This window comes from Amblyomma mixtum, chromosome 1, assembly GCF_055824585.1.
Source record: "Amblyomma mixtum isolate Tamu chromosome 1, ASM5582458v1, whole genome shotgun sequence".
In the NCBI taxonomy this organism is placed as follows: Eukaryota; Metazoa; Arthropoda; class Arachnida; order Ixodida; family Ixodidae; genus Amblyomma; species Amblyomma mixtum.
Window position 1 is genome coordinate 16,563,164 of NC_143012.1, and position 13,114 is coordinate 16,576,277.

At 47.5% G+C, this 13,114-nt stretch overlaps 1 protein-coding gene across 3 annotated transcripts in view; it reads left to right on the forward strand.

The window, feature by feature from the left end:
- Nucleotides 1–8,919, forward strand: part of LOC149365570 (uncharacterized) — a 163,682-nt gene extending 154,763 nt beyond the window's left edge. For all 3 annotated transcript variants that reach the window (XM_089544296.1, XM_089544304.1, XM_089544310.1), the window contains one exon: nucleotides 801–8,919. In XM_089544296.1, the coding sequence (XP_089400422.1) occupies nucleotides 801–1,087 (287 nt within the window). In that variant the 3' untranslated portion in view covers nucleotides 1,088–8,919. The remainder of the gene's footprint in view (nucleotides 1–800) is intronic.
- Nucleotides 8,920–13,114: the final 4,195 nt, after the last annotated feature.

The following is a 13,114-nucleotide window of genomic DNA, read 5'->3' on the forward strand; positions in this document are numbered from 1 at the left end:
TTCGCAAGCATTTTGCATAGTTTGTAATGCCTCCCTGCCGCGTAAGCTGTCGAGTAAGTTAAAAGCGTGTTTCTGTGGCTGTGTTTTTCAGCTGCAGCAGCTCGTATGAGCAACCCACGTCCCATGAAATCAGTTGAAGTGGTAGGGAACGACTGCCTTCACTTTGAAACGTCTTTTACACGTGTGGCTTAAAAGACTGGCCGTGCTTAGCTAGAAATAGAATAGCGCAGAGTGCGGGGACAGTTAGTGCACAGTAGAAAACAAACGCAAGTTAGAACTTGCGACGTTCATGAAAGAGAGGGGACAAGTCACACGCTCCATTCGTGCCCTCGGCTATTTTACCGCTTTGACTTCTCGTTACCACACATCTCCTGTGAAAGCAGCTACAGATATTCTTTACAGCTAGAATTCATTATCCGTGAACTGTTACAAGAAGAAAGAAAAACTTGTTTGGAACCCTGCCCATTATCTCATCACGTTTTTGTGCGTGTTTTACACTCTGAATACGAATGCGCCTGTATGGGAGTAAAAAGGGCATAAGCTGTTTTTATTGCACTCTTTTATAAAAAGGAGTGTTCTGAGAAGAGCTTACTCGCTTTTTACACCTTTCTGTTTATAGTGTATTCCTTAGTGTACACCCACCACGAACAGTCACTGACTAGCTCAGCAACAAGTAGTTTTAAGCTAGCATTGGCTGAACATTGGCTGAGCCAACATTGGCTAGCATTGGCGCCGCCCTTCTCACCGTGTCCGCTAACTGTGGTCTTTGCTTTTCCCTCTGTCTCCCCACACTGGCGCAGCCTGCAAGCGGAAAGAGGATGCGCCTGGTGGGGCGGGTGCGGCCGGGCCGGCGGCCAAGAGCCAGCCCAAGAAGCCGCGGCTCGTCTTTACCGACCTGCAGCGACGCACCCTGCAGGCCATTTTTAAGGAGACCAAGCGGCCCTCCAAGGAGATGCAGATCACCATCTCGCAGCAGCTGGGACTCGAGCTCAGCACCGTGGGGAACTTCTTCATGAACGCGCGCCGCCGCTCGCAGGACAAGTGGCAGGACGAGGCGGATAAGAGCGCCAAGGGAACCTCCACGTAGCAGCAGCGCCCCCTTCCTCCTCGCCCTCACCTTCTCTCCCGGTCGTGACCGCGCCTCCGTGCAGCCTCAGCCGCAACGCTGAAGCACCGACCCGAAACCCCCCGAAACCTCTCTTCGTCCGCGTCTCCGGCACTCTGCACCTCAGCGACGCTGACGACGACGACTACCACGGACAGGGCAGAGAAGCCGCGCGCGCAGCAATATGATGATGTGCACTGGAGTCGTCGCGTAACGCGCGCACATGCGCTCTGGACATTAACGCGCCACGGTGACACACGCACACGCCCCCCGTCGTGCTTAGACAGCAACACCGTTCCCTGGACTGAACTATCTCCTTTGACGCTCTTTTTCTCTCGTGGGGGAGTAGCAGTAGAGGACATGTACGAAACAAGCGCCTCCTCTCCACCCCGCTTCTGTGTGGTATGCAGCGCCACCTGGGTTGCGCGCAGCGCGCGCGCGCGCCTGACGCATTAATTCGCTGCCGTCGCTGCCCGGTACATGGCGGGTCTGTGGACTCGTCTCTGCCAATTGCTCGTGCTCCGGGAAACGAGCAAACAGTTGGCACCTGGTGAACAGAGCAGCAATGTACTTGCTTGTGGGTAGTGAGCAGCGTCACCTGCCGGCTGTCGCGCTACTTTTTTCGGCTAGTGCTTGCTGATGCGTTGCAGTTGTGCTCACAGCTGCCACAACGTGTCCTGAGCAAGGTCGCTGGGCGGGTGGACACCCGTGCACTGTCTATACCAGTGGCTGTAGGCCTCGCCGCACGTGCTGCACGCTTCGGGGGGACAGAAAATATCAAAAGTTCAAAAACCGACTAGCCAGCTGTGCAATTCGCTGTAGCGGTGTGTCCTACCTTCTTGGTGGAAGTATGAAGACAGAACACGCTTTGCATAATAATAGCCTGTCCTCTTTTCTGTTACTGGCCGCTTCACTTCTCCCTTGCTTTCCTTAAGTGTCATAAACATTCCTGAAACACTACAAAAGTAAAGTGCCAGCTTAGGCAACCCGCTATGCGAGAAAAGCCTTGGCTACGGATTTCATCGCACCAATCATGGTCGCTTCGACGATCATTTCTTAGCAAAAAATATGATTTTATATACTGCAGATCTACGTTAACATTTCATTTTTCGTTTTCAAAGTGGCAGGATTGCTGGTGTCGGTATCGGCAAAAAGAAAGACGACTTTGTGCTAGCTGTGGAATGAACCACAACTGCGAGTCGCAATGTAACGCGTCGCCCTTTATTGCAACATCCATCGAACAGAAGCGGTATGGCAGATAACTTAGCCCAAACACACTTCGCGCTGCCTTACTAGTCCTTTGAATGTACGGTCCGCTTCGACAGCACGAAACCGGCGCCAGGTGTCAGGTTAGACCGTAGTATACAGCCTAAGTTCCCAACTCTGAGCAGACGCATCACACCTCTACGCGCCAAAGCGTCTCTGCGTCCACGTTAGGCGCGCAGCAGGCGGCGAGCGCCTCAGGCAGACGTAGGCGTTTAGACGCGCAGGCGCGTGATGCACCTGCTCGTAGAGTTGGCCAACCGCATGCATCTCTCGGACGCAGAGGTGTTTAGGCACGTAGACGCGTGAAGCACCCGCTCATGGAGTTGCACCTCAAGTGCGTTTCGCGTCACTCGGTGACGAAGCACGTGCGGTGACGCCACCCTGCCCGGGTGTGTTGCCCGCTCCGGCGACGTTAGGCTTAAGCTCCCTGGTGATACTCGTCGAACGCCCGGTCTAACCCACGCGTTGCAGCCGCCTTTGTCCCTTTTCCTTCTCACCCAACAAAATAGGAAAGGAAAAGGGTTAGGCGGGGTTGGCCGGCATCCCAAATGTGCGTGTGTGCGTGTCGTTTAGGTTCGATGACCTGTTGTTGATGTCTCTCTTAGAGGCCGGTGGTTCGCACCTTTAGCCCTAGGTGGCACTCTGCATCGTGAACCGCGAGCCCAGTGCTGTGTGAGTGCTTGTGTGCTTGCGTGTGTATGCCACTTGCGTATGACGCGTGGATTCAAGTGCAACGTACTTCTTGCTTGTGTACTACACTTGTGTGTTTTGCCTACTTTCCCCTTGTTTGTTTATCCTTTCTTTTGTATGATAGAAGCGTAAATCGAGATGCATTTCGATGTCAGAGATGAACTAGCTGTGTCATGCAAGATGCATAAGTGAGCCACACGCATCCTCATCTTCAGGGAAGGTTAAGGCATCGAGAAGTGTCGCATGCTATTATGCTTTAACGCGTCGGCATAGATGGAGGCAATGCGACGTACCGCGCAAAATGACTGTGACACCTTTGTCACAAAATTATTGGAGGACTGCTTACGTACATGCTCAAATTCTAGCCGGTGATTATTCAGCTGTTCCCTTTGAATATCGGGGAGAAGTTTCCATCCTTGGTTTTCTATGCCTGCCGAATCATTACGTGAAGTCCGGGCTTTAAAAAACTCTGCGGGTGGCAGGAAGCCCCTAGAGTCGAGGTAAACGAATGCATATTAAAGTTTAAAAAAGAGCAGAAAAAATTTATACCTAATCATAGAGCTTGTGTGATCTGGCTTATGAAGGATTACTTCTTCTGGCAAAAAAAAAAGAGGCAGGTGCGAATTTCTAAATGTACACTTTACAGCTCGTTTTAGTGGGTCGTCCTTGAGGGAATAGAAGCACGATTTTTTTTTTTACCTGACTTTCGTTTGGCAGGTTCGATGTAATGCTCGCCGATAGGTCTTTGGTAACAGCTTCAGTGTTCGTCGACAGAAAGCATAACTCGCTGTAATAACAGCATGCAAGGTTTTATGCTTTCGAACATCAAAAGGTCACCTGACTGCCCCTTTCAAGATGTTTGTGTTGATGCTTCTAGCTCTACATTTCCGCCCCTTGACTTTGCGCGATCGGACTCACGAGTAGCCCGCGAGGTTGCTGCACTATGACGCTAGCAAGGAAACGTTCCAAAGCGAGATGTAAGCTTCTGTGTCGCAGCAGTCCGAAAACTTTTATCGACAAAACAAGATAAAAAAATCAACAAGAGGCAGTTGTCACCCGGCTTATACATTGGGCGGCTCGAAACATTCATGGTATTCCTTTTGCTGTTCCGTTCTTCTACGTTGTCGGTCAGTTTGTTCAGACGCGATGTGCACAGCGAAACAAGTTGTGAGGGCACCGTTTCGTGTTGCATATATATAAATATATACATATATTGCTAGAACCGCGTGTGAGGATTGACGTGATGCTGCTTGCCCATTTGAAGGCGCGAAGAAAAAAAAAGTTCAAAGCCATGAAGATGCAGTGTATACTTTTGCTTAACGCTCCGAACCCTCCTGGACGGGACGGGCGTAATGTCTTTGCTGTGCCGAAGTCAGTTTCAAGGAATTCTGAACGTGGGAAAAGTTCATCTGACTTTTCACGATGCCTTAATGCATGCTTGTTTGCAAAGAGCCTCAAAGTGAGTGTACAAATAGAAATATTGGAGTTGGAGTTGCAGTCCGATTGCTTTTTTTTTTTAAAGCTACTGTGTGCTTCAATCTTCATGCAATGGCTGAGCTTTACACCTTATGCGCGGTAAGGAATTTGTATCGCGAACACATTCCAGTACTTTTAATGGGCGTAGAGGGAACTCTGCTCAACTCGGAAGAAACAAGTACAGAGGAGGAGGGGATTATGTACGACTAAACGGTAGTGTCGGGATCAGCATATGCTTAGGTCTCACGTTAATGGCTTGCCAAGGCAGCTAACCAGAACCTCAAAGGGTGCGACGCGCAACTAAGTGTGCCGCTGAAAGAAGTGTCCACAGAGTTTGGCCACTCTGCCTTTTCCCTGTTGTTGTACGACGTCACTAGCTAACTAGACGCCAGATGCTGATGAAAGGATAAACACTCATACTGGTACAACACGCAAACTCTAAAACACACACACGCACGCACACGCACGCACGCACATGCACGCACGCAGACACACATATACACGCACTCACACACACACTGCAAGAAAATGCAGGGAATCAAAGATTTTCGTGAGTGACAACTTTCTGTCAATAACAATCCCGTGCTGAACGCGCTAGTGACCAGTCTGATAGGAACTATCAGATTGCTTACAGAAACAAGCAAGGAACTTGACAACAAAGCGCATCGAAGAAGAAAAAAAATGAGGGAAAGTGCTGTAAAAAAAAATGCCAAGGGTAGAACGTAAAACTTATCGGAAAGGATGCGGTCTAGTCTTAAACGGACAAAAAAAAAATTATCCGGAAGACCTCCGCCACCCGCTCTGCCCTTTTCCTCCAGGTCCCTGTACCTTCTTGATCTGCACGAAAGGAAGACTCGCGTGCCGAAATTGCAATTAGGAAAGGGGAGCGGACATATCCAAGGCCTCGGAAACGAAACACCGGAGACTTAATTACTCGTAAAAACCCGGGGCTCTTCAAACGCGCTGTCTGCTGCTGCCTCTCAGGCCTCCCCCCTTCCTCTCAGCCCACCGTTTTCGTCCAGCAGAAAAAATGAGCCTTCAAGCGCCCGAAAATCCGCGCAATCAGTACGGAGCCAATCAGACGGGGTGCGCATTCCCCCCCATCAACCTCTAACACATCCTTTCACTCTCTTTCTTCGCTTTTTCTGTACCATGTGGAGGAGAAGCGCGATTCAGCGTCATGGAACGTGGCCCGAGCATAGCTGTCAGCCTGTGGGATCTTGCGCTACTGCTTTGTTTGCCGACAGTGGCTGGGTATCGGGGGTATCGTTGCTGGAGCAGCGCGGTCGTTGTTATAGTTCGGGGGCCAAGCGTTCCGTTCGTAAGGGCGTAACCAAGCGGAACGGCAGGCAACCTCATCTCGTCCAAGCACGCGCGGTAAGAAAGTAAACAGGGAGTGGAAACACCAGTGTGGCGGGCGAAGAGCTTCTCCGTGTGCGATGGCGTGCCGTGCGCGGCAGCTGATCGGCGCTGCTCCATTAATTAGCTCTCATTACCCGGGTCACCGGCCAGCGGAGGAAACGGAAGAAGGAAGTCAGCTGTTGTTCGTCTCCTTCTTCCGTTTTGGTTAGTTTTTCAGCAATCTTTGTACCGCATGCTCGCGCGTTTCTTCCGCTAAGAGAACTCCTGGGAATGCGGCTTGATGATGGTGTTTCCGGAAACGGGATGGCTGAAGAGGCGGGCGGGGTGTCCTTGGGCGTACGCCTTCCGTTTAAATGTGGTCAATATTTTTTTTTCTTTAGCGTGTTACGTGAGCGTCTTCTATGGAGTACGTATTCTCCTCGGGTATAGCTTTCACCGTATCGCAATGAAACGTTACCTTTCCGGATTTTAACGCTCCAGCTCAATCCAAGCGCACTTGAGGGAGACTGTTTGTAGGCAGGCACGTTCAGAAAAGCACGCATTACAGCTTTTACAGTAAGAATTGCGGCTCACCAATGGTGTCCAGTTTGCCCAGTTTTCCCTCTAATTAACAAAATATTGGCAGTAAGAAATCCAGTTCTCGAGTGGGCTGATGGCTGTGACTTGGTTGGTGCATCACATGGGACACAAATACAGACTGAAATAACACTAAGGCGGGCTGGTTGGTTCATGATTAAACAATATAAAAGCAGCGCGAGGGTTTGGACGAGCAAGCAGAGAAACACAACGCTTCCATAACATAAACATCAGCGTAAACTGCACTGACCGGAATCAAAGATGGCTCTCTTCGTAAGTAAAATAGCGAGTGGAGTGATTAACGGTCTTGAAGACCCATCTTGTGGTCATGCGATATCCATAGCATGTTAACAAGGGAAGCGTTGTTGAGGAACAACTGCGCCACTGCAAGCAAGTCGACCAGCACACAGTAGTCTTTCAGATTATTAAGTTAACTTTTTTTCGTCTTTGTTTGTGGCTAGGTCTGGTAATTACGTACTACGCCGTTCCGTCCAGGAGTTACGGAGTTTCTTTGTACAGATCGGCCTGGGCGGCTGGGCAAGGCCCACTTCTGAGGGTTCACTGACCGCTGCTCGCTTCCAAAGCAATATCGCGTTTCTAAACTCCTGGCATTGAGAAGAGAGAAGGATTCTTTCGCGAACACCATTGCACACTCCCGCTGAGTCGCACGCTGAGATAACACCGAGCCCGACCTCCGGAGTGCCGCCCAGTGGCTGGTTACGTAGCTAGCGACTGGAGCACAGTGTCGTCTATGGGACGTCTAAGGGACGTCTACGGGACGTAAAGCAACATCCAAATGCAAGAACCTCCACGTGACTGCAAATGATTTTTGTGATGCGTTACAACCGCCGCAGATGTCATACGGGTGAGGGATTGTCCTCAAGCCGAGATCTGGCCGGCCAGCCTTCGCTTGACTTTTTTGGGCCTGCCAGTTTTCAGCCTTTGTGGCTTCTGCGACCGCCAGGCAACAAAACTTTGACTCACCTAGTTACCCTTTTGCTTTAGACGCTGTTAACAGTACTTGGGTTAGGATTCAGGAAGGCGATTTTTGAGGATTTGGTTGGCTGATGAAAGTGAAATAAGAAAGCAGGGCGGTATTAATACGCTGTCATACGCTGCTATCAGAAAGCAGGGATGTTTGAAACGAACGCATGGTGGAAGCGTTACGACAGCACGCCTTAAGTTGGCAGCGCCGCAGCTTGTGACTGAAGGTATTTATTTATACTAATTTATTAGTCTCAACGTGTTTGTACATTCGTTTGAGAGGCGAGCTGCAGTTTGTCGCGGTTTGTTGATTGTGTATTTATTTATTGTTTGGTTATTTATTTATTACTATCATAATTATATACCGGTGACATGTGTTTTACAATGAGGAGTGAAGATACTAACACGCTAGGCAACTAATTCGAGCTTTGCATTGTGAGCCACTTGGTGAGTTTTTGCAAGCGTTCTCAGGAAGCGCGCTTCAGTCGCTACATTCCAAGTTCACATAAAATAGGTTTCAAACTAGGTAGATTTCACATTCCTACAGATACCTTAGGTTTTATGTTGTTTTCTATATATTGCCACCTAGTATTGCCTAGTATATTTATATATGCATTATTTATTTATAGGTCCACGTTTTACAATAAATTGGTCATTATACGAGCATAGGTGATGTTCAGGTCAATATTTACAATTTTACGCGCATAAAATCAGTGTCTGTATGAAATTGAACTTTACTGCTTCTTCATTTTATCTTCTTATGTTGCTTTTTCTATTCCCGAATGCATAACAGACACGTCTAGTCCTACTTTTGGCATGCTCCTCTTACGTTACGAAAGGTAGAAGTGGTAAGTTATTCATTAAGAGCAGCATCTATTTTTCTATACTCAATTTGCGTTCAAGGTCACTTGGAAGTGGACTTCTTTTTAGTAGTTTGGGTATTTCCCTAGATAATTTTACGGCTGTATTCAGCCTATTTTCATGGCAGCCAAATACAACCTGCCCCTCCTGCAACAGCTGATAGCCCGCAAAGCTCTTAACTGTGTCACAAGAATGAAGTTTATGTATGTTGACTTAAAAACAATTATTGTCTTTCAGTTCTGTCTCTATGGAGTTGTTTTGTTTGGACTACTAGCCGTTGTTTCTAGTCAAATATTGTGTGCGATTCAGCTGCTCTAGTCTACAGCATTCCACGGCGATATACTTTACTTAACGAGCGACTGTACATACTTTCGTATCGCAGTGCTCATGTTTTCATACACAGCAGGTTTCTTCAGTAACAACGCGAGATGCCTGTTTATTTTTTGATGGGAAATTGTATACTGTTTCGTTCCTCTGCATTTCCTACTTAAATAGAAGGTTTTAATGTCAGTTCTTGTTGTACTGTTTCTTTTTTGTGTATTTGCGTTACTCTGTGATGTCAGGATAATTAATTTTATTTTGCTTAAAGCGATCCTACTTTTCGCGAGCGCTTCTATATGGGGGGGGGGGGGGGGGGGGGGGGGAGCCTGTACCACGTCCCAAGCGAATAAAGTACTCCCGGTTAGTCATTCCTCCCAAGTGAAGCACTGTAGCGGTTGATATGCCATCTGCTTGTTTTATATTTTTGTCGTGTGTAAAAGAAGCTTGCTGTAGATATTCAAAATTGTATTTCGTTGTAATTCCAGACATGTTTATTGTTTATACTATTTATTCTTAGCATCTTCATGTTGCTTACCATACTTCTAAGGAATTCCACGTTATAACGAGTGTTTGAGCTAGTTCCTTGAAAAGAATTATTTATTTGTGTACCACATTGTCACTGGAAAAGCTATGGATAAGCGATAAGGGGCTCACACTACCTCTGACACAGCACCGGTTCCCGCTATCTGTTGCACAATGCTTCTATTTTTTTGTGTGTTCATTAAAACTATGTATGTCTGTGCTGCTGAGTTCACAGGTACCAGTTGTGTATTTCGATGATGGTGTGGTCAATTTGCTCCACAAACCCTCATTTGTACAAAATAGTGCCGCCTTGTCACTACCACTGCGTAGAATATCAGGACACGGCCCTGTCTTCGTGTCCCTTTTCTGTGCCGTTTTTTTCATCGCGACACTTCGTGTTTCTTTAGCGGCTGGTGGCTAAAAACATTCCGTTTCTTTTTAACGAGAGACTGTGCAGCGTCTTTGTATTTTGAACGTTTTTTGCCTTTGTGTGTTAAGGCAGAGTGAATTTGTTCGATTTGTGAGTTTACTCGAAATCAAAGGCGCCGAAGGGAGCACTGCTTCCAGATCCGCAAGGGTTACAAGTTGTGTGACGTGTCGATTTATTACACATTTCTTATTTATGCCTGCTGTTCTGAGTATCTTTTCAAGTTGAAACCTGCGATTAGGACCTCTACAGCTTGCCAGCTAAGACAGCCTGAACAAAATATTTCTAATGTTTAATTGCCACAGGGTGCTGTCCTTCGGCACAGACAGGGCAGTCAGTTTATTAGAGACGTAAAACAAAGGTTAGCATTTCGCGTCTCTCATTAGAAAGAAGTCGCTTTGAAACTTTGGCTGGCTCAGTACAAAGCAACAGAAAAGTATAGCCTAGACAGGAAAACAAATTGTTTTGGCGATTGCCACGGTACTTATCGATGTAATATCAGCAAAAGAGCTCGAAGCCTGTGTGAAACCTGGAACAACCGTTGTAAAAATACATATTCGGGAAAAAGAAATCTGGAGCTAAGAATACAGGTTAAAACAACATGCGGCCGAAAGCTTCTAAACTATTATTGTATTCTGTCTATTTTTTATTCAACGAGATCAGCTTTCGATCTACCCTTGAGCGCGGCTTAATAGCGGCTACTTCAGTCTTGCCGAACAATACGAAAAAGGGCATTCAAATAAGCATGCTCCACAGACTTCTATGGACAATTATGACGGGAAATTGGTCCCTTTGGGGAGTAAGCGGCTCCTTAGTGCGTTGCTTGGCGTACACCAGCTTAGCCTCTTGTAACTTCGGCATCCGGAAAGGGCGTGTAGTTTCTAAGCGGGCTCGTACAGACAAAAAGTGCAATGGTTACGTGAACGAGAGGCAAACACCCGATGACGTCGTCGCTATGACTCCCGCGCACCCGCACACTGTCTCCCTAGATTTTTCCCTACCCCAACCCCCCTTCCCCAAACAACCATTCGCACCTTGTCCCTATCAATCACAAACTCCCCGGTATGAGTTCCGCGACTGTCCTGGGATCCTTCTGTAAATAGCAACTACTGTCTATCTCTATCTCCCAGACTAGCAGCCGGGACTTATAGCTGCCAGTCAAGTTATGCAAGCCGCTTCCCGCGGGGGGTAGCCGCACTGAGACGTTATTTTCTAACTAGAGTCAGCAGCATAGCCACAGGAGAAAAAAAAATGACACACAAAAGAATGCGAGAAAGTGGTGTTCTCTCTGCCCCCTTTCCCTATTCCTTCTGTCGCGCACTTAAACGGTTAGCACACGCCACGAATTTACCAGATTTTCGTGAGTGCTGCGCCATTCTGGATGCCGTGCTGTAAGCGTAGTCGCGAGAACAAACGCTGTTGGTGTGTACGAAGGCATCGGTTATGGAAACGAACTCACCTGCTTTTTACATACTCGAAGTGGGCTAGTGAGGACCATATGAGTTTCTGACAATGGCCGCCATATAGTATTGTCCTATTATGAAAGACTTTAGGACGCTGCACCACCCAAACTGGGGTGCCTCAGCGTCTCATAAGACGGTGTACGTGCCACTGTTCACGTTGATACCAAAGAACCAAACAGCTGCCAAAGAATAAAGTTTCTTGCAGTCTTTGTCGATTTGCAATTTAATGTTCGAAGTTCGAGCAGTCACCTCATTAACGGGGTGAATGCTGAAAGAATTCAATGAAAAAAACCTCTTCGTGAACACGTTATCATCCTCTACATGGTTTGGCTCATACGCAAGAGCGGGAAGGGTTCGTATAGAAAGTTGCCATAGCTGACGCCTTCTTTATGTGAAACGATGCTGTAGAGCACAATCGCTAGTGCGTACCCGTCTAGACTACTATGATGCCTGATGTGGCATAGTAGCCGATCAGCTGCTGAATGATATGTGGTTCTTCAGGGCCGGCCTAGCGATAAGGTAAGGCCTCGCTTCAAGCTGTGACTATGCTTGCGTGAACGAGTTTATTTTTTAAGGCTGCGAAGTTTATTTTTTAAGGCTGTCACTAATGGGAAGCTGTGCTCGTTCGTGGCGAGTGCTAACTCTTTCGGGGTGTGTATGCGCGTCTCCTGCCCTAGCGTGTTTGTCTTGATGATGCCACACATGCCCTTTGCATAAAAAATAGACCATGTGCAGAGGGGGACTGCCTGTCGTGTGTGCGCTCGAATGTGTGTGTATGTGTGTGTCCGGGCAGTCCCCGCTAGATGCTGATGATGATGGTGTGGCCCGTTCACTGCAAGTGCACACTCACTATGCGCCCCCTGTTTTGTCCCCCTGGACTCATTGCCCTCTTTTGCGCCTTAAACTTCCTTTTTTTTTTCTTCTGTTAAGGAATGTTTGATGGCCCTTCGGTTCTTTGACAGGTCGCCCTATTAAAGAAACGCCGTGTCTCATCTGTGCACTGGTGTGTGTGTCTTCAATTGCAGCGGCTGTAGTTCTATAGGGTCGCTTTGTGCAGTTTAAAGGTTCGTCAGATGAGCCTGTCGCATTAAAATCCTGACCATGAATTTCATCTAGGCTTGCGTTGTGCGAAAAAAGTTTGCAGGATAATCCGCGCTACGCCTGGAGTGCCCTACTGCATGAAGCAAGACTTTTGAAATTAAATAAATTTTTTTTGTTATCCTGTATTACGCACTGGAAGTGGGTGGCGTTTATTCTTGAGTTTTTAATTTTTTCCTTCCTGTAATGACTTTGAAATGAGGGTTGACCGCAATACAAAATAAATAAATAAATGCACTACGGCACTCCAGGAACTCCAACATGGTTTCTTGTCCCAGCTGAGGGTAATCAAGAATAAAAAAATGCAGCGTCCTGGTGGAGTGAAACCAACTGAGTGCTGTTTTGTGTCGCGTGCCCTAGTCTGCTGTGCTTTTTAGTCGTGCGATGTTGATCAATCAGCAAAGACTAATTGGGTAAAGTTTTGTGATTACTGATTTCAGGCATAAAGTGAAAACAAGTTGTAGGGAGGTTTTAATAAACTGACTGGATGACTACGATGCTCAGGAACGCGATTTTTGAGCGCAACTGTCAAGGTATTTAAATTTTGCGATACACCTGAGAGAAACATCTATATAATCAAAGTTTATAAACCACACTTAATTTTTTTTCGCACATACACGTTCCTCGACTACCACTGCGGTAGCCACTTTCTCTACAGCTGCGGAAGGGCTGTTTATACTCTAAGCGAGGAGGCTGCGAGGTTATTAGAAACGCCTTGGCACGTGAATGGCATAGCAGCATAGTTTATGGAGCTTCTCCCAAACACACACCTCTAAGGAAGACGGAAGGCGGCCCTGGGCTCACTTGTACTTTTCACCAAGGGAAGATCGGCAGTGGAGAACCAACCAACACCTCCAACATGCATCCTCGGTTACGTCATCGAATCCTAGCGCCACCTAACCCAGGAAAGGGCGCTTAATAGCTGAGCTCTAAGACAGCTGTCTGGTACTGTTGGCGCCAAGG